Source organism: Strongylocentrotus purpuratus, unplaced genomic scaffold (assembly GCF_000002235.5).
Source record: "Strongylocentrotus purpuratus isolate Spur 01 unplaced genomic scaffold, Spur_5.0 spur5_scaffold_1, whole genome shotgun sequence".
Lineage (NCBI taxonomy): Eukaryota > Metazoa > Echinodermata > Echinoidea > Camarodonta > Strongylocentrotidae > Strongylocentrotus > Strongylocentrotus purpuratus.
Window position 1 is genome coordinate 4,397,524 of NW_022145594.1, and position 20,578 is coordinate 4,418,101.

A 20,578-nucleotide genomic window follows, 5' to 3' on the forward strand; every position below is an offset into this window, starting at 1 on the left:
ACTTGATTGTACCACAATTTCCAAGCTGTGTCAACGTTGCTAACACAATCTAATTCTCTAAACCTTAAGTTAAAGAGATCGTTGACAAAATTTACCTGCTTAAATTCTTTTAAGTTTCTGAATTTGATATCGTTATGAACATTCCCAGCACTTCTAGAATGTAAACATGTGAATATCAAAAAATGATCACTAATGTGAGTTTTTATGACACCTGAAATACTGTGATCGTCCGGACATGTTGTATAAATATGGTCAATAAGTGTTTTAGAATGCTGGGTCACACGAGTAGGAAACTCAATCAACTGTGACAAAAGTGATCCCTGCATTACAGTCATAAGAGATCGTGTCGATGAATCGACATTGTCAGAAAGTAGGTCACAGTTGAGGTCCCCCAATATAATCAGTTCACAATCAAAATCTAGAGCATTACTCATCATAGCAGACATTAAGTCAAAATAATCAACTGAAGAGTTCGGTGGACGGTACATAACACAAATTAAAAATGATTTCACGTTCCGTACCTTGGTTTTTATCCAAATAGTTTCTAAGTTTAACCCAAGATCTTTCACATGTTGAAAGTGGAGGGTGTTCTTCAAATAAATCATCACGCCCCCACCATGCCTACTTCTATCTTTCCTTAGTAAATCATAACCATCAATATGCAGTTCGTTGTCACTAACCGTGTTATCACAATGAGTCTCAGTAAGGCCAATGATGTCGAAGGGAGAATTTCTTAACAAATACCTTAGGTCTTCAAGTTTATTTGGTAAGGAATTAACATTCAAATGACACATACGTAATCCTCGTTTTGAAATAACTGGTATACTTCCATCATCAGCAAGTTCAAGATATCCTTCTTGATTGCTATTACTGTCTGCATTGTCACTATTTCGAACTGAATCACTTGATCGATTGAAGTCATCAATGTCTTCATGACTATTGTCTAATCTATGTGACTGTTGAGGAGTCTCCGGGCTGTTTGTAGACAATCTAGCCAGTCTCGTGGGAAAACACGGTCGGACGCTTTCTTGCGGAATTTCGCTTTGCTCATCATCTGAAAAGACGGAGCATCAGGATATTGAGATTGGAGCCGAGGATATTCGTTATCCAAACTAGCCGGATCAGAAACATAAACAGTAGTTGATGGAAACTGGTCACGATGAAACGCAGGGCGGGATCCTCGAAGATATGCGATGATATTCTGTGCCAATACACGTACTCCGTAGCCGTTTAAGTGTACGCCATCAGCGGCGAGATGTGTGTCAGGAGTGATGTTTTCATTGTCCACGACTCCCCAGCTGCGGCGATTGGCTAGAAGTTTCAACATTTCATTTACACTGCGCACTTTCTCGAAATCGCTTGCTGATTCTCCGCGACGATGGATTATTGTCGAGACACTTATTTTCTTGGCTGGTGTCAGTTTGACAATTTGTTCTCCCAGGGACTCAAGTTTTGCAACAATTTCATCTGCGTCGTGTGAAGTGACATCGTTCGAACCTAGATGAAGGATTACTTCTTTAGCATTTTGCTGAATAGCTTGCTCACAAACAATGTCACAAACATCTCCAATACGAGCGCCTCTGAATGTTTTGCACTTAACGGGTCTTCTTGATAGCCTCGAAGGGTTGATGTCCTTTACCATGGAATCACCAACAATCAAAACATCGGTTGAATGGGCATTCTGCGTGACCATTGATGCTCTCAGGAGCTGATGTTTTGCTTTGTAGTCTCGTAATTGATCATCTATTGTAAGGCTATTATGTTCATTACAATGCTTATCTTTCTCCGTGATTGCGTCGGAATCGATTTGAGCTTTATCTGTTGTCGTCTGATTAGCTGATTTAGAGCCTTTTGTTGACGAGATGATGCCATTGACGGTTTCATTCAAAACCTGGAGTTGTTTTTGAACAGATTCCAAAGTAGTTGTGATTGTACCACAGGTCTTGCAATTGTTTTTATTCTGATTATCTTCAATCCTCCCTTCTCCTGTTTGAGTAGATTTGTTTGGGACGCCTTGGCGGGAAAATTGGGGGTTACCCGCGCCATCTTGGGCCTGTGTGTCACTTGGTACCGGGTATTCATATATGGTAACAAAATGCTCACAGATAAACTTGTCAAGATGAGGTAAAATATGACACAATAAATCTGTAACATAGTCTATACGGTTTTCTCCACCGTGTTTTCCATAGCGTTCGTATGAAATGTGAAGATGTTGTATGGCTATACGTAGACCAGCAGTAGTCATATATTTCGGAAGTTTGTAACGAAAACTCTCAGCTCCTGGATTGCCAGAGTGGGTATTCGACTTTAATTGTGTCATTGCGTCCTACAGTGTTGATATACTAGTACATATAAGTCTCTCGATAAAAAGTCATTTAAGAAAATACAGTGATCACAATGTACATGCATATATAAGCTCACCCCATCATAAAATGTCACAGGTGGGACCAAGACTCTAGTCCGGCATCAAACTGTCTATATGCACCGGGTTCACAACATCACAAATTGCACAAGAAAACACAATATAACAGTAGCACATCTGCATCCAAGTTAATTTGGCGTTTCCACGGCGATATTTCACTTTGCGAAACAGTACAACAGTATAAATAGACGGAATATAGCAGAATATAGCAGGAGTATAACAGACGTGCGTGCGTTGCGTTGTAAAAATGAGTTGATAATAATAATATGGATATTTATATATGTAGAAAACAAATTTCAGAGTTGCTTGTTCAAGAATTTCTTCATGCTCTGTAAGGGCACCAATGAGGTCACATCTAATATAGTTATTACACCTGCAAAATTGACCTGGTCCCTCCCTCCCTCTCTTAACCCTCTCCGTGTCTCTCTTACTCTCTCTCTCTCCCTCTCTCATTTTCTCACTCACTAGTATTCCCCTTCTTTCTCTCTCTCTTTCTCTCTCTTTCTCTTTCTCTCTCTCTCCATCTATCCATCTATCTCTTTCTCTTTCCAGCTCTTTCTTTATTATCACTCCATCTAAATCTCTTTCCTCTAAAGTCTAAAGCCGATCTGCCAAACATTTTCACTCTGGGCAGGGAGGATTACCAGGTTTTACAACTGAGCCGGTTTCTAAGCAACTTGCATCAAATCATCACTCCATAGTGGATGCAGTAGCGCTCTGCCTCCTGAACCCTCGTACAAACCCTATACCTAATGCAATTATATATAGAGGTACCTTATCGAAGGGTTTTAGCATGCATTGTGAATATACACGGACACCTCAAGCTGCTCAATATTGCAAAGCCCATGTATATCGCATTTGCCCTTGGGTTACAGAAACATGGCTAAGCTGTCAGACTTCCCAATGGACACTTAATTTATTATAGAATAGATATAGACGGATAAGAGAGAGGGGGCTCATTTAATGCATTGTGTTACCATTTCTTCCTATGGTGAAATTTCAAGCCTGGTAATTTTACTCTGACAAAAGGATGTTACAGGCCTACAATATATCGGTATTGTAAGTGCGCTTAAATGTACTTTTAAATTTTCAAAGGGCAATAAAAAGTCATGTTGGTTTGTTTCGTAGAATTTTAAAAATAAATCTGACATCTTGTTCTCCATGATCCTGTTGACAAAGAGTTTAGAAATATTTTCATTTTTTCAAAGATAAAAAGTACAAGATAACAATATTGAGGAAACATTCAAAACATGAACCCTCTGTCTACCACACCACTGACATTGTAATCTTTGATATTATGAAAACACATGGTTTAACAAAGCAGGTAAATAAACCTTTTATGTTGCATAAAAAATTAGAGAAGTACATTGGTGAAAGTTTAAATGAAATTGGACAAAAAAAATAAGAGGGCTATGATTTTAAAAAAGTTGTAATCACTATAGGTACATGTATGGGCTCTTCATATTGGCTGAATCGGTAATGTATGTCTCTGAGATGTAGAGGCAGACAACTTTCCCATTTGTTCCACATCACAAAATAACAAAAAGTTCCATTTTTCAAAAAAACATATGACTCAGGATGGTCTTTCTCTTCAGACGACCTATAATAATATACTATCCATTATATATTTGAGTAGTGCTCCAAGGGAGAAGGCACTTAGGACAAAAATAGAAATTAATGTTATTTATGTAAACAACAAACAGGAGATTTATTCGCCACTACGTCACAATCCACAGACCAAACTGCCAGTGTGACAAATGAAATGAAGTTGTTAAAAGGGTTAGACTGCACTTTGATGACTCTTGAGAAAGTACATACCAGTAGTATGTGTAAAAAGGAGGGTACTTGCAATTGCATGCAGGTACATGTATTAATTATGTTGTCTATAATGCAATATTAATTATGTAATACATTTGATGTTATCATACAGATTAATACAAGTACAAGCTGAACAATTAACATGCTCTGTTCTGCTTTAAAACAATGGGATTACTTTGAACAATGGTTGTATCATTGTCAGGAACGCAAGGCTGAACAATGATAAAAAACTTGTCCAAAAAAAAATCTTATTTGTGATAAATTTGACGGTACCTAAAAATGCAGTTTTGCTCCGATTAAACCATGGGATCATTAATTATGTTTTGCTCTAAACTTTGAGGATCAAATGGTTTAAAATCTGTGATTATCTTAATGGCATCATAGGGCTCATGAAAAACACAAGCTGAACAGAGTGCTCTGTTGTGCTTTAAATTGTTGGATCACATGGAACTATGTTTATTTATAAACATTTAAGCCTCAAGGAACAAGGCAAAATAGGCCCGTCTTCACTATCTCGAGATTGCCAAATATCCAGCTATTTGAACTATCCCGATCGCAAACTATCCAGCTATTTGCGTCTTCATTAGACCGAATTAGCAAATTAGCTGGATAGTTGGTCGGGATAATATCCCAAGATATCTTGGTCTACTTTGCAAAATATCCCACCATTTCCCAACTAGCGGGATAGTTTGCGACCGTCTTCATTAGACCGAAGTACGGAGTCAAATATCCCGATCCCATCATGCACAACGATTTCCGGTTTTCCTCGCACAGTATGCTATCTAGCGCCGCGCTAGTACAACTAGTAAACACGGAAAACCGCAAACTAGACCGAGATATCTTGGGATATTATCCCGACCAACTATCCAGCTAATTTGCTACTTCGGTCTAATGAAGACGCAAATAAGCTGGATAGTTTGCGATCGGGATAATTCTAATAGCTGGATATTTGGCAATCTCGAGATAGTGCAGACACGCCTAATGTCTCCTGGGATTTGATTTGCGATAGACTACGAGGAGACAACAAGGAGACTACATGAGGAGCAGTGTCACAGTGTTATGTTTCACTCGAAGATCTGGGATCAGAATACCCCTTCTTATCTCCGGGGATCTTGTACTGCATCTATGTAAATAAGGCACTAAATTATGCATGCACAGACATACCAGGTGCCTCCTCCAAATACAGTTTCCCTCGGAGCAGACTCTCAATAAATCATAAACGACGTCGTCTTGCCAATTTATGCCTCATAACCCAAAACACAAAAGATACAATATTGCTTTGCAGCGAGTACATTTTGTGTTATACATGTACATGTATATACATGTACATAGTGGAGAACGATGTTTATTGAACCTCACATACATAAACACACAGAGATTCTTTTCATTTTTCATCTAAGGCTTCCTTATTGTATGGTTTCAGAGTTGAAGATTTATATTCCAGATTTTATTTTTTAGCAGATGTTTCTGCATTTATTGTAAATCAAATATAAAACATTCAAATAACAATTATAATTGATTTACATAAAGAGTGACATCTGAAATACACACACATAAAAATGCATATATTTTATATATAATTGAAAACTTGAAAGTATGGAAGTATTCAAAGTAAAAGAATCCAGATAAATGGACAGGCCAATTATATCATAGGCATAATATGGCTAACACAGCTCTATAGAAATTCAATGAAAGCTATTTAAATGAACTGACATTTCAACCAAAAGGAAAAATGTTATATCATTAAATCCAAATGTTAACATTTACTGTGTGGCTTCGTGGCACTGTAACCTTTCGCATTGATCAAACGACAACAGTCTTGAAGCAAAAACAATAAAGACTGAGATTTACAGATTTGAAACATCACTCTTCAAATTTATGTAGGTCCTTCCTTCACTGATTTCTACAGTGTGGTAAACATCATGGTCTGCTCTTTCCATATATGTACATGTAGAGGTGGGATTGCTGGGGAATCGAAGGAGGATAAGCCATATAAGATAATTAGAATCTGTTTTTGTCATTCTTTTAGACTAATATGATGAAATTTCATACAAAATTGAAATACCAGTTGAGAGAGAGCATAATATTTAAAGAAAGCACCTCTTTGTCATTCATCTCTCTCTAGGCGCATTTATACTGTCAAATACCTCATTTTGAAAAGTCGCTATGTTTCGCGCAGCCGTTTACACTTGTGCGGAAACATCACCGACTGAAAAGCTCAGTGATGTTTTGGCGTGTTTCAGTTGGTAATGCGCATGCGCGGCACTCCGATGCAAACACTTTCCTCTTTCTATCTTTCCTTGTTATTCTTTGTTTTTCCTTCTATCACCTTCTCTTATGTTATTCTTTATCACTTCCTTCTATCACTTTCTCTTTCTGTGTTTCCTTATGTTATTCTTCATTTCTTCCTTTTATCGCCTTCTCTTATGTTATTCTTTGTTTTTTAATCATTCTATCACTTTCTCTTTCTGTCTTTCCTTATGTTATTCTTTGTTTCTTCCTTCTATCACCTTCTCTTATGTTATTCTTTGTTTTTTATCATTCTATCACTCCCTCTTTCTGTGTTTCCTTATGTTATTCTTTGTTTCTTCCTTCTATCACCTTCTCTTATGTTATTCTTTGTTTTTTTATCATTCTATCAATCCCTCTTTCTGTGTTTCCTTATGTTATTCTTTGTTTATTCCTTCTATCACCTTCTCTTTCTGTCTTTCCTTATGTTATTCTTTGTTTCTTCCTTCTATCACCTTCACTTTCTGTCCTTCCTTATGTTATTCTTCGTTTCTTCCTTCTATCACCTTGTCTTATGTTATTCTTTGTTTCTTCCTTATATCACTTTCTCCTTCTGTCTTTCCTTATGTTATTCTTTATTTCTTCCTTTTATCACTTTCCTTATGTTATTCTTTATTTCTTCCTTCTATCACTTTCTCTTTCTGTCTTTCCTTATGTTATTCTTTATTTCGTCCTTCTATCACTTTCTCTTTCTGTCTTTCGTTATGTTATTCTTTGTTTCTTCCTTCTATCACTTTCTCTTTCTGTCTTTCCTTATGTTATTCTTTATTTCTTCCTTCTATCACTTTCTCTTTCTGTCTTTCCTTATGTTATTCTTTATTTCTTCCTTCTATCACTTTCTCTTCCTGTCTTTCCTTATGTTATTCTTTGTTTCTTCCTTCTATTACTTTCTCTTTTTGTCTATCCTTATGTTATTCTTTGTTTCTTCCTTCTATCACTTTCTCTTTCTGTCTATCCTTATGTTATTCTTAGTTTCTTCCTTCTGTCACCTTCTCTTATGTTATTCTTTGTATTAATCGTTCTATCATTGTCTTCAAAAGGACGACATCTAGCCCCGCTTCTCAAGTCACTTTACCTAACATCGCGATGTTACAACTGCGAGCGTTTATACTTGCCAAACACGCCAAAACACGCCAAAACACGCCAAAAGATCACACTTTGTTTTGGAATGTTTGGGGCTTGGCGTTTCTGCCGGTAAAGCGTAGTTGCCCTTGGTAACATCGCGGCCAGGCTCCGGTTTGGCATTTTTTGGCGTGTTTGGAAGACAGTGTAAATGCCCCTTCTTTGTCATTCTGTCATTCTCTCTTTCTCTGTCAATATGCATCTCTTCGTTATTTTTAAATATTTTATTTGTCACCATAAACAAAAAGTAGTCCCTTTTTGATTTTCTCCCTCTCTGCATTTCTTTTTCAAAATCTATGTTTAAAAAAAAAAAAAATGGTTTTGTGCTGCTCAGTCTCCTTCTCTTTAATTCATGTACCGTCCTTACCCCCCCCCCCTTCCTTTCTTTTGTCTCTCCTTGATTCATTATCTCTTGCACTACCAGTATCTCATCAGGTAATGGGTGTACTTCTAGTAATGAAATTACATAACCCTTTTCATTTAATGAGTTTCCATCCTTCAAGGATTGTCTCTGATCTTATCTATACCATCCTGGTTGTCTCTTTCTAATCACACCATTGTGCATGAGAGAAAGAAACCCCTCCATCCCCCATCCCCCCCCCCCTCCTCTTCAATGAAACACCATCATACAGTATTTGTATCAATAAAAAAAAGCCTTCTTCAGTAATGCACGCTCTGAAATTGCTTTAAAAGTGAAGTGTTGTAGCATCCATGTTTGAATAACTAGCACAATTAATGCACATGTTTGTAAGGAGAAATATTCATTTTATTTGGATGCTAGCTAGCTATAGTATGCGTACATGTACACACATTTACATCTCTCTGTACATGCACCTCACATTCTCTTTCACAGGCTTATGAGGTTCAAATTCGAGTGTGCATTATGCATCAATAGACGCACTAATAAGCATTCACATTCACACTCTTGACTCTCCTCATTTCATCTCTCTCTCCCTCTTCCTCCCCTTCCTCTCTTTCTCTCTCCATCTCTTTTTATCTTTCTCTCTTCCTCCACTCTTCTGTTTCTCTTTGTCTCTCCCCCTCCTCTCTTTCTCTCGCTATCTCTCTCTCCTCCTCGATCCTCTCTTTCTCTTTCTCTCTCTCTCTCTTCCTCCCTCCCCTCTTTCTCTCTCTCCTCTCTCTCTCTCTATCTCTCTCTCTCTCTCTCTCTCTATTTCTCTGTTTCACTTTATCATCTTATCACTTATTTTCCATTCGTACGTCTCACATTCGTCTTCTGTGCTGCTCCCACCCCTCTGTATGCTTGCTCCATCTATATACCCCTCCCAACCATTCTCTCTCTCTCTACTCCTCCCTCAAAAAAAGGCTTCTCTTCATTTGTATGTCCTCATTGTCCTGCTCATGAAGAAACAGCGTTTTGAAGCAATGTCTGCGCTATTACAATTGTTGTGAAGAAAAAAACAAATTCAATTGACACATGTAAGTGACTATTGATTAACCAAGGGTGAAAATCATATTAGACACTGCTCTTCTTTACTTTTCATGCTGAACTATGACACTGGCTGTGTTTCGATCCCCGAGGGCCGGCCATTCAATAACATTGAACTATGCTCTTCTCTAGGTTTCATGCCACAGAATCACATGTGTTTCACCGTGGGCCATTTAATAACACAGGACTGCGTTCTTCTTCGCGATTCACGCTGAGCGATCGATGGAGATCAGCCGTGCCTGGAGGCACGAGACTAGGCTCGTATCTCCAGGCGGACAGCCAAGGATGTTACCAGTCGATAAAGTCAACCTCATCAACTATTGTTGCAGTATTCAGCAATAAATGTTCACTAGTCATTATTGATTGCCTCCGATAAAATAATATCCGACAAAGCCTTTGAAATATTGGCTAAATAGATCGGACAAACAACCAGGAACAATCAGATCTTCTGTTTGGAGCCAGCAGGTCACAAATCACATCATACTAAAAGATAAAGTTGAGTTCTGGTCATGCGATTGCAATGTGAAAGAAACGGTGTGGAATCGATCAGAAAAGGTTGATCATCAAGTATATAAGTATTTGTGTGTATTGCAAGGTTCTGGAATCATCAAAATGATAAGAAATTTGGCCAAATCTTGGCAAAGTTACAAGCACTGTACACAGAATGATGTATACGGGACTACACGAACACGTGGGGAAAAAATCCTACCCTGGATTTTTACGATGTTTCATGTCATATTTAGAATATGACGGCATTTGAAGAGCCATGCTTTTCAGGGAACATGTTTAATCTGATGTTCTTCCACCCTTGCATAATAACAATGATAACACTCACAAATTATTGTTTACCTCTTCCCAGAACTCAACCTTCTCTTTTAACATGGATTAAATGCCCTTCTGGCTCTCAAAAATCAAATAATAGGTTTCCATTCGGTCCGGTGATTAATAGTATTTATAATACAGTAGGTTTTATTCCAACAGTAATTGATTTAATGCATCAATAAATCACTCATAATTGCATGGCCTCTTTTATGAATCGTACAGGCTATGAAATCTATTTTAAATCTATAGGCAATTCAAAAGTAGTTTATTTTGTCGTTTGTTTGATTTCATTTTTGTTAGTTGATTTAAAAACACAGAATGTATGAAATCAAGTATTTTAGTCAAGTCTGATTATAATACAAAAAGACAAAGGATAGCTCTGTATGCTTTCAATAACAGTCTATTACATGCTCATTTTTTAAACAATTTTTTAAAAATAATCTATTTTACGTATATATTCAATTTTACATGTTTTCTATATTGTTACAATTTGTATACCGGGTATATATATTTTATTCTACTTGCACTGTAAAAACATTATAAGATTCAGTCTGTGACTGCCAGTAGTGCTCGAATAAACCTTGATTTTCAGTCCCAATAACTTTATTTCAATAAGTTCCCACTAATCTTCAAAGGCAACATGTTTTTGTAAGTCTCCCTCTAAGAAAGAGATCTTTTTTCTCATAAACTCTCAAGAATAAGACTATATGATAATTTGCCATTCCGGCAAAAAGAGAAAGCGCATCTCAACAGAGATTATTCATGTACTGCTACCTTTATCTGATTTCCCTTTAAGTAAACATCTCCTTCTCATGTTGCTGCTATCATGAAAAGCCTACAACTTAATGGCTTCTATTTTAACTTCCTCAGGGCATCTTGCTTAAAGCCCCTCGGAAGTGTTGGGAGCACCAAATTTGCCAAAAATTGATGGCAAAATTTCAATTAGATTGTATCATAATATGGCATTTTCCATCAATATTTTATTTGAAAATCCTTGCAGAAATGTGTCTTAAGTGACATCCTCTTTCTCATTATGATACAATCATTACCTGGTATGTGACATTTTGCCATCAAATTTCTAGGGCTCCCACACTTTAAGAGGGGCTTTAAATGCAATAAAGTGACAAAATAAGATTAACAGAAATGTATGCATCAACTGTACTTTGAGGAGTAAAAAATCATACAGACGATTTACTCCACAAAGCACTAGACCCATCATTCGTGGTGGTCATTTTTCTTCTCCAAGATATTCACAAAGTTTGTTGACCTCACTGCGTCTGCGCGTAATGTCAGCCTGTTTTCATGCCTGAAGCCTTCATGATAAATATGTATTTGTTATCGAGATGTGCATTAAGACATGCTGGGCAGGATCTTGAGTCGGCGGGGCCCTCAAGACAAATTACATCTTATAAGGCCTGTCTTCATCAACCCGCTATTCATTATTTGGGAAATAATCCAGAAGTTAGAAATCACGTCCTCATCAGCTCGTGATTTGACCTCGAAACTTGAAACTCGAGCTCGAGAAATTAGCTTGAGATATTTCGTTCAGTGTTCGCGCATAGTGCGAGTCTTCGGACTGGCCAAATAGTGGGATATTTTGCAAACTATCCCAAGATATCTTTGGATGACAATCCCGACCAAATATCTTGGTAATTGCAACTTCTGGCTGATGAGGACGCAAATTAGCTGGATAGTTTGTGATCAGGATAGTTCAAATAGCGGGATATTTGGCAATCTCGAGCTGATGAAGACAGGCCTATAGAGTCTTGTACAGCTTCCTTCAAGAGCAATAGCTCTTATCTTTGGGTATTGCATAAAATCAATTTTGTTTAAAGGTACTATGTCCCTTTTGCAGCCAACCTCAAATTCTGTAGAACTTTGCAGGAATTATGAATATGTCATGTATGTCCTATCTGTGAAATTTAAACGTTAGCAGTGTCCTCATATTCAAATTATGCAAGGAAACCCGTCTACTTGCTAGCCTTTACTGTCAGACACTATTGAGTGACTGACTGGCTTTTTTACTTCTTTGGTAATAACATACATGAACAGAGTTGTAAAGGGTACATGAGCATTTTTCTACATCAATAACCCACTTTTGTGATGGCCAAGATTAAACTGATTGAATCTTTGCGCAGCATATAACGTATGACCATTCGGTACAATTGTCTGAAAATCAAGACCATTACTTGGGCTCTATAGCCCTAAAGTCGATTTGAAAACTAATAGTCATTATTTTCCCACTTGAAGACATTTTCAAGCCCCACCTTTTTCAGGGAAGTTCTAAATTAGTATTATCTTTCAAATGCAGTTAGAATTTAACTTTTTCATTTTTTTGGCCTGCAAATGGGACATAGTACCTTTAAAGACATCGTTTAACAATGTTAAATCTGAGATGCACGGCCCTACGTGTTATCAGTGTCTGTGATATGGGGTAATATTGAAGTCCTAAAAAAATTGTGCTTCAAAATGATCAAGAAATGCATCAGGAGTTAAGGCCCTTTTGGCTCTAAACATACGCTATATCATGTTGTCTTAATTACATTTACTCCATACATGGATACAAAGTAATTTGAATATAATATATGCCCATCTTTACAGTCATCAACAACAACAATTAAAATATATGAATTAATTAATAGAAAAATGTTACACGTAAAAGTGGCTTACCCATTGCACTTTCCCTTTCAGATCTGCCAGGTCGCTCCCCTTGACCTTTCCTCTTTGGTTCACTTCCACTTCCTGGTACAAAGGTCAACTGTTTCTTTAGCTTCTCCACGGCAAGAAGGTTCGTAAGTTCATCTGATTTCTCCGCTTGATCGACCTGGTCCGCGACCCTCTCCAACTCGTTACGCAGCGATAATCCCTCTAGCGCAAGCTGCTTCGTGTTGTCCGTCAACGCTTTGATCTGCGTCGTCAGCGTCTTCACCGACTGGACCAGTTCGTCCGAATCGGCGTGTGGAATGGTCGGTTTGGTCCGGTCAAGGGTGCCGAAAGCTTGGTCCACGACGACCACCGTGTGCAGGAGGCTCGAATTGGAGTCGGAGTCGGTGATGCTGTTACCGCACTCCTCCAATATGTCTTCGTTCAGCTGGCTGTAGCCGTCCGTGGAGTCCAGCTGAACATCCATGACGACCGCTGAGGACGTTGCATCATGGGATACCCTCTTGGCCTCCATGTTGTTTGGTTTTGGTATTGATGAATCTCTCTCAGCAAACACTCGCGGAAGAGGAGCTTGACAGAGATGGTGATTAATCGCACCAGAGGAAGATAGAAACCTGGAGTGGCTGCGTGAATCACTCACTGCGTTCTTCCCCCTGCTCAGAAGCTTTTAGAATCTTGAGTGAAGCATTTGAAGACTTCCCACATCCTTTGATGAAGAGGAAGAACATGTAAAGATAGTGATGACATACAATTGATGACCGGTATTGAAGTTCTCATTAACAATAAACAACCCTCGGTCATGTTTTTATCAACATTTTCACAAAGAGATTAAGAGATGAAATCTAGGCACAGCTTATTTCCGGTGCTCCATCAAAACTGGCATTTATCGACTGAATTATCAAGTACAATGACAATACCCATCAATTCCAGTGCATGGGACTAGTATAAGTACGAATACCTGACCTAGCCACTAGCCTCATGTTCGTTTGATGCTCCTTCGATGTTCCACTTTAATCAAGTCTGAATCCAAAAAAAAAATCCAAAAATATGTAAATTTTGATCATGTCTTCACAAGGCCCTCAATCTTCTCAAGATTTTGAAGGAAGCCCATGGTTGTGGATGGATGCCCTTTATATGTGTGCGTCTGAGAAAGATCAGTAACAAATCCAGTATATGATCCCTCCAATCCTGTAGTGTGTAAGATAATTTGGAGATGATGAAATTAATGACATTGGGAAAGAAGAGAAATGAAGACATACAACCACCGGTAATTAAAAAAGAAATCCATGAATTAGTTTATTCTATAGGCTATAATACAGCCTGGGCTACAGAATCACGGGGCAGTATATTCAAGTTATAAATACATAACTTTTCTTCATGATGACAAAACAATGCTGTAGACAGACTTGGACCCTTTCTCCCCTGCATAGTGTAATGGTATGTGCAAGGCTCAGATCAAGGGTACACTTAGATTGAACACTGGGAAATTGTTCAATTATCCAAAACCATGAGACCCAGAAACAAATTAGCATTTTTATATTACAAAGTATCATTTGGGGAAGCTCAAAACAAGGTTTCAGCTTCATTGAGTTCAAATTAAAGATTTTAGAGCAATTTTATGATGAAAAAAGGCCTATTTTCAGCACTTTTAATGTTACATTCAAAACATGCACTAATTGGTTACCAGATTTTTACTAATGGGATGCAAAACTTATGATTTTTTTCCATCTTGATGTAGAATCTATGTAATAATTAACATTTCTGTTGAGTTAATTCCTAGTATTTTACTTTCTTATTCTATTTACATGTGATACAATTTTTGTGATATGTACATAACTTTGGTGTCCTGCAAATTTCAAACCTTACTAACTGAAGAATGGTGTATAAATAATTGATTTATTTACAAGCTTGCAATGTTATAATGTTTAGTTTCACTTTATCTTTGATTTCCAATCAGATCATCTCATTCTGGGTCATGGTTTTAAAAATATTTAGATGTCTGTAAATGGAAAATGTTTGGTGTCCTGCAGTTATGTACATACCAGTGCACCAGAATCTATACAAGAACATATTGTATACTTTCAAAATGATAATGTAATGGTGTATATAGGTGAATGAAGAGCACTGATAACATTGGATTCCGCATTTTAACTTGTATGTGTTATTTAATCAACAATGAATGTGGACACCGAGTTATGTACGTGACAGTTATGAACGTATTCCATGTTTTGTTTTTCCAATAAGACCACCTATATTTAGTTATTTGTCATGGTAAGGTAGTAAAAAATGTATAAGACATACACACATCTGATTTGGTGAGAAGAATATTACAAAATATTGCAGTTTGAACTTTTTCATGTCATGTACATAACTAAGACACCATTATGAAAAGACACCGAGTTATGTACGTTACTACCAATCAAAAATTTGAAATAATTATCATAAATAAATTTATTTATTCCATACAGCATGAATTGCACCCTTCTGCATTTTCATTTAAACAAACATTTATTGAATTTAAGGAACAAGAAGTTATTATTTGAATGTAAAACTACTTACTTTTGGTGTCCACAGTTATGTACGATTAAGTACAGAAATCTTACATTTCAGTCCTGTAATAGTAGTTTACACACTATTTACACATTGCAAATTATGTTTCATTCAGGAAACATATCATTCCTTCAATTGAAGTCGTTATCAGACTAATGCAAAACCTTATCTGACAATGAGGCAAAGAGAAAGCATGTAGAGAATAAGATGTACTGTTCATAACTTGGTGTCCACATTTGTTTTGGCCATATTCTAATAACTAAATTGAAAAAAGTTGATATGGCAATGGTTTTAAGTTTTGTTTACAGTATGTTTTAACATCTAATGTACTTTGTCAGAAAAAGTAAAATTATAAGGGAAATATCAGCATGAAGTGGACACCGAGTTATGTACGTAACATTTTTGATGATGTGATATTTAGCTACTGATTGCCACTTAACGGCAATTTGTTAAGGTCTGATTTTTTAGCTATATGTTGCATAATGTTTGCAGATTACAAAAATAATGTTGCCACAGTCTATAATTGACTTTTAAAATTCACCTCATATGTAACACTTTTGTGCCCTTGATCAGAGCCCTGCACGTATCTGATGGATATATATTAAAAGCCATTTGATTTTAGAATTGAATAAACCTTAGATTGATAGGTGGAGACATTGCCAAAGGAGGAGGAGAAAAGAGTAAAATAAAAAACTCTAATGAAGAAATTAAAATGGTATGAGAAATAAAATACTTTTGGTACTTAAGAGATCTGTTTTTTCATTTTTAAAATGAATTAATGTGAACTTAATCAATCCTCCATATTAGTTTCTGATTAAACAGGTGCAAGAAATATGAAAGATTGCAAAAAGGTATTTTCCTACTTTTGTAGACATAGAGCTGGGCATTTTTCTTTTATTCTTAAAATGCCCACAGTATTGAAGTTTCCTACATGTATATAAACAAGAAAACAGACTGTGTCCTTGGGTTTCTAGCTGCAGTAGTGCCTTATTACTATTTCCCAGTCTATATCAATATAGCTAACACGTGAATCATAAACATTCCATTGTTCTCATATCTGGTCTGTCAATTTAAATACAATATTATTATTCCAGACATGCTCAAGTTCCTCCATCGAAAATACATGTAAAAAAACTAAAAACTAAAAGCTATTTTTTCCTAAACTTTTGGAGCATATTTCCCATTAATGTCATCAGAGGTAACAGTTTTTCTGTTTTATTTCTTTGCGGACTTTTTTCAGAGTGAACTTCTGGAGAAAAAAAAGGGAAGGAAGGGTCGCTGAACATGAATCGAGACATACAGGAAATGTTGATTCAAGTCTACTGAACATAGTTCATGGATGTCTGAATGTGATTACACTAACTGAAACAATCTCAACATTGACACAAAAAAGTGACATTACTTTTTATATCTAAGCATTGTGTTTGTTGAATTGTTATGGTGTTTTGGGTTGGTTTTTTGTTTGTTTTGGTTTGTCTGTTTGATAGTCCTTTTTGAGTATCTGCTTGACTGCTTTTGTTATTGTTTTGAATTTTTTAACTTATGCCTCCTTTCTCCTTACTTAATTTTGTCTAGGGTGACTAATTGGAAAAGATTGGGTAATAGAGTCTGAGAAGAACACAATTAGAGGGATGGGAGAAGAATAATCATTTAGAAAGAAGATAGATTTGTGTGTGAGATATACATGTACAGTGGGAAGAAGAGATACATAAAAACATAGTAAGAAAGCAAGAGAGAGAAAAAAATAAAAGTCCTGACAGAAAGAGGCCAAGATGGAGATCCATAGAGAAAGAAAAAGGAACGACAAAGGGAGAAACAAATTCATGATTCTCTTTTCATTGGTCAGATTTGTTTCTCTTATTCTCTGCTTTCATACAATGAATGAACTTTTTACAAAGGTAAATGTGGGAGAAATATAGAGACAGAAGAAGAGAAGGAGAGAAAAGTGGGAGAACAAAAGATGAACAGATCTATAGAGAAAGAGAGAGGGAGGGAGGGAGGGAGGGAGAGAGAGAGAGAGAAAGAGAAAGAGAGAGAGAGTGAGAGTGAGAGAGAAAGAGAGAGAGATACAGACAGACAGAGACAGACTGAAAGACAAAAGCAATGGGGAAAGACAAATATTAAACTGGGTGTACAACCAAATAATGACACAAATTGAAGGCAGAGAGATAGACAAACTCCATGTAGATAAATAGGCAATCGGTTTGGCTTAAAAAGAAGCATTGAGACACTGAAACAGCAACAAAATTATATGCAAATACAGACAAACATATAAAACACATGAAATGAAAAGAGAGGTTGTGAGACAACGAGAGAGATACAGCAGAGAGGGAGGGAGAGAGGGGAGGGGTGAATGAAAGATAATTGATGAAAACCTACAAAAGAGAAAGAGAAAATGGTGACCATGGAAAATTTCATAACTAACACTCAGAGACAAAGAGATACAGAGCCAAAGAGGCTAGACAAACAGAAGAAAAAAAGAAAATCTGTATACGTACGTACATGTAGACAGAGGGAACCAAAGGAAGAATGAATAAATCAATGGAAAGAGAGAGATTGAGAAAGGGAGAGAGATAGAGAGAGAGATTGAGAAAGGGAGAGAGATAGAGATAGAGATTGAGAGAGGGAGAGAGTTAGATTTGGAGAAGGGAGAGAGAGAAAGAGAGACAGAGAGAGGGAGAGAGAGAGAGAAAGAGAGAGAGAGAGAGAGGGACAGAACAAGGGAAGTGGAGAGAGGGGAGAAAGGGGGTGAGAGGAAGAGAGGGAGAGAGATTGGGAAAGAGACAGAACGAGAGATGAGGGAAAGAGAAGGGGGAGAGAGAGAGGGGGAGATGGGGAGAGAGATTGAGATAGAGACAGAACAAGAGAAAGGGGGAGAGGGAGAGAAAAAGAGGGAGATGGGGAGAGAGGTAAAGGCAGAACAAGAGATGGGGGAGAAAGAGATGGAACACAATAAAGGGAGAGAGAGAGAGAGAAAAAGAGGGAGATGGGGAGAAAGGGAGAGAGAGAAAGAGGGAGATAGGGAGGGAGAGAGAGAAAGAGGGAGATAGGGAGAGAGAGAGAGAGAAAGAGGGAGATGGGGAGAGAGAGAGAGGGAGAGACAGAACAAGAACAAGATAAGGGGGAAGAGGGAGAGAGAGAGAGGGAGAGAGAAAGAGGGAGATGGGGAGAGAGGGTGAGAGAGAGCAAGAGAGGGGGAGAGGGGGAGAGAGAGAGAGAGAGATACAACACAAGAAAGCGGAGAGACAGGGGACAATGAACGTGGAAAGCCAGACTAGCCAGACGTCTGCATGTCTATTCATTTATAGTCTGCATCATTATTACAGTCTAGCTTGTGCACAATGTATGCAACAATTACAATTACAAAAACCACAGTTTTCAAACGCCAACGATTCATAGCCCCCTGATTCATAAAAGAAATGAACGATTTGAGTACGTCTATGATGCAAATGGATACACAGGCCTGCTCATGCGAGCTCAAAGAGATGTGTGTACAGTAATTGTAAAGCAATAGTTTTTAACCATGATATAAAAACAATTCATCAACATATATGTCCACTTCAATATACATGTACCAGATAGGCCTACATACTACCCAAGAAGATTAATTTTTTTCCTCCTTCATTAAACTTTTTGATGTCCCCTTCCCCTCACCCATATTTAGTGTAGTGCTGTAACATCACGGATATCTCCAATTCCGTTTAACCGCCAGTCAAAACCGGACGGTTTTCGGTTAAACGATTTAAAAGAAAAAAAAAAAGAAAAAAAAAAAAATCGTTTTTTTTTTTTTTTTAATATTTTTTTTACCGACTCTGTCGGCAACTTTCATTTAACTGCGAGGTGCATTTAAAGGGGCCGATTTGTGCTTGTGAACTTGTCACAAATAATAGTAACAATGTTGTTTTTAGAAGAATGTGTAAGATCATTAATGTAAATTAAAAATAGTAGATGACCTAGGACAGAACCTTGTGTAAAAGTTGGATGAATTATTATTATAAACTACATATTGAGATGATGAGATCTATTACAAAGATTACTTTCAAACCAAGATGACAGACAAATTGGAGTGGTGAGTCAACACACATATTACTGAGCTGGGAGACATTGCCAGGCATAGTGCCAGGTGGAGGGGCATAAATCGAAACTTTAAAAAAAAAAAAAAAAAAAAAAAAAAAATTGGGAAAACGAAACCGTCCAATTGAAAACGGAATCCGCCATGGGCGGTCGGATACCGGACGGTTAAACGTTTGACTACAGCACTAATTTAGTGTTAACAAAATAATGGACCTTTCAGCCTTTACCACTTGTGTGTATTATGAATGTATTGTAGAGCCAGGATGTAAATTCAAATTTCAATTCGCCCAAATATGTATTGTAAGATTAATCTCAGTATTCTTTTAACACAGGATAACAAAAATCAAGACACACATATATGTCCTATCATCTATCTAATGTTTCAAAAAAATGCAGTAAATATAGTGATTCAAAAGAAAAGTTATTCAACCCTTGCCCAATACTCCCCCTCAGATTTGGTTTGGACAGGGGTGTGCCGCTCAAGCCTCAAAACCCCTGCCCATTTTTTAGGGTCATGTGGGGGGATTTTTTTTCTAAATAAAGGCCCATTTTCACAATTTTTGAATGTTTCCAATGCAAATACCCAAACTTTTTTGAAATTATGAAAAAACAGACCCAAGTTTAGGGATTTTTCGTGAAAACCTGTATGTCTTTACGAGTACCCCCCCCCCCCCCCCCCCCTCCTCCTTCCCACAATCCCAGACCCCCCCCCCCCCCAATATAAAAGGCCACAAGGAATAACAACGACAACATTAACAGCAATGAATAACAAATGGTTATCTCACGAGTCGCGACACAAGTGACGAGCACTTCCACATCCCTCATCTAGAACATGAATACACGCCATCATCATCCTTGCATCAAAACAAAATTCAGAAATTATACAGCTAGGCAACCTGTTCATGCACCGGCCAGCACATACACTCGTGAAAGTAGATGGAATCAACGCTTTAACATCGCTGTTGTTCAAGTCCAGTCACCAATGCATACAACAGACAAAAATAGCCCTTCATTTCTATCATAACACTTTTATAGGGCAACACATTCATGATTTTTCTACTTACAAAACGTTTTGCTCAAGTGTCGTTGCCGCATCCTTGTATTACAATAGAGCTACACGCATACGATGAGCACCTGTGTTGTGTTGCGACCCTTCAGCGGCTGGCTCAACCCAGCTGATCTTGAATAACGTAACAGGCGGCGAGCGGAACTACTATTCTTACTTCAGGCAACACTTTTTTTTAATACTAAGCTTATATCAATATATTCAGCATAATCCTTCTCAGACCAATAGTAATGTATATTTTAGTAAATCAATAATTTTTTATTGCTACGCCTTAAAAAAGTATTACGGATTTATGAGTATT

At 37.4% G+C, this 20,578-nt stretch overlaps 1 protein-coding gene across 2 annotated transcripts in view; it reads right to left on the bottom strand.

Moving 5' to 3' along the window:
• The window catches only part of LOC754353 (ATP-binding cassette sub-family G member 4), a 51,301-nt gene extending 30,939 nt beyond the window's left edge, over window positions 1–20,362 (bottom strand). The window contains exons 1-2 of one of the 2 annotated variants that reach the window (XM_030977544.1): window positions 20,276–20,362; window positions 12,594–13,775 (exon numbers count right to left, since the gene is read on the bottom strand). In XM_030977544.1, the coding sequence (XP_030833404.1) occupies window positions 12,594–13,101 (508 nt within the window). In that variant the 5' untranslated portion in view covers window positions 13,102–13,775; window positions 20,276–20,362. Of the gene's footprint in view, window positions 1–12,593; window positions 13,776–19,996; window positions 20,161–20,275 lie in introns of those variants that run through there. The other variant, XM_030977545.1, reaches the window with a different exon arrangement.
• Between the last annotated feature and the right edge of the window lie 216 nt (window positions 20,363–20,578).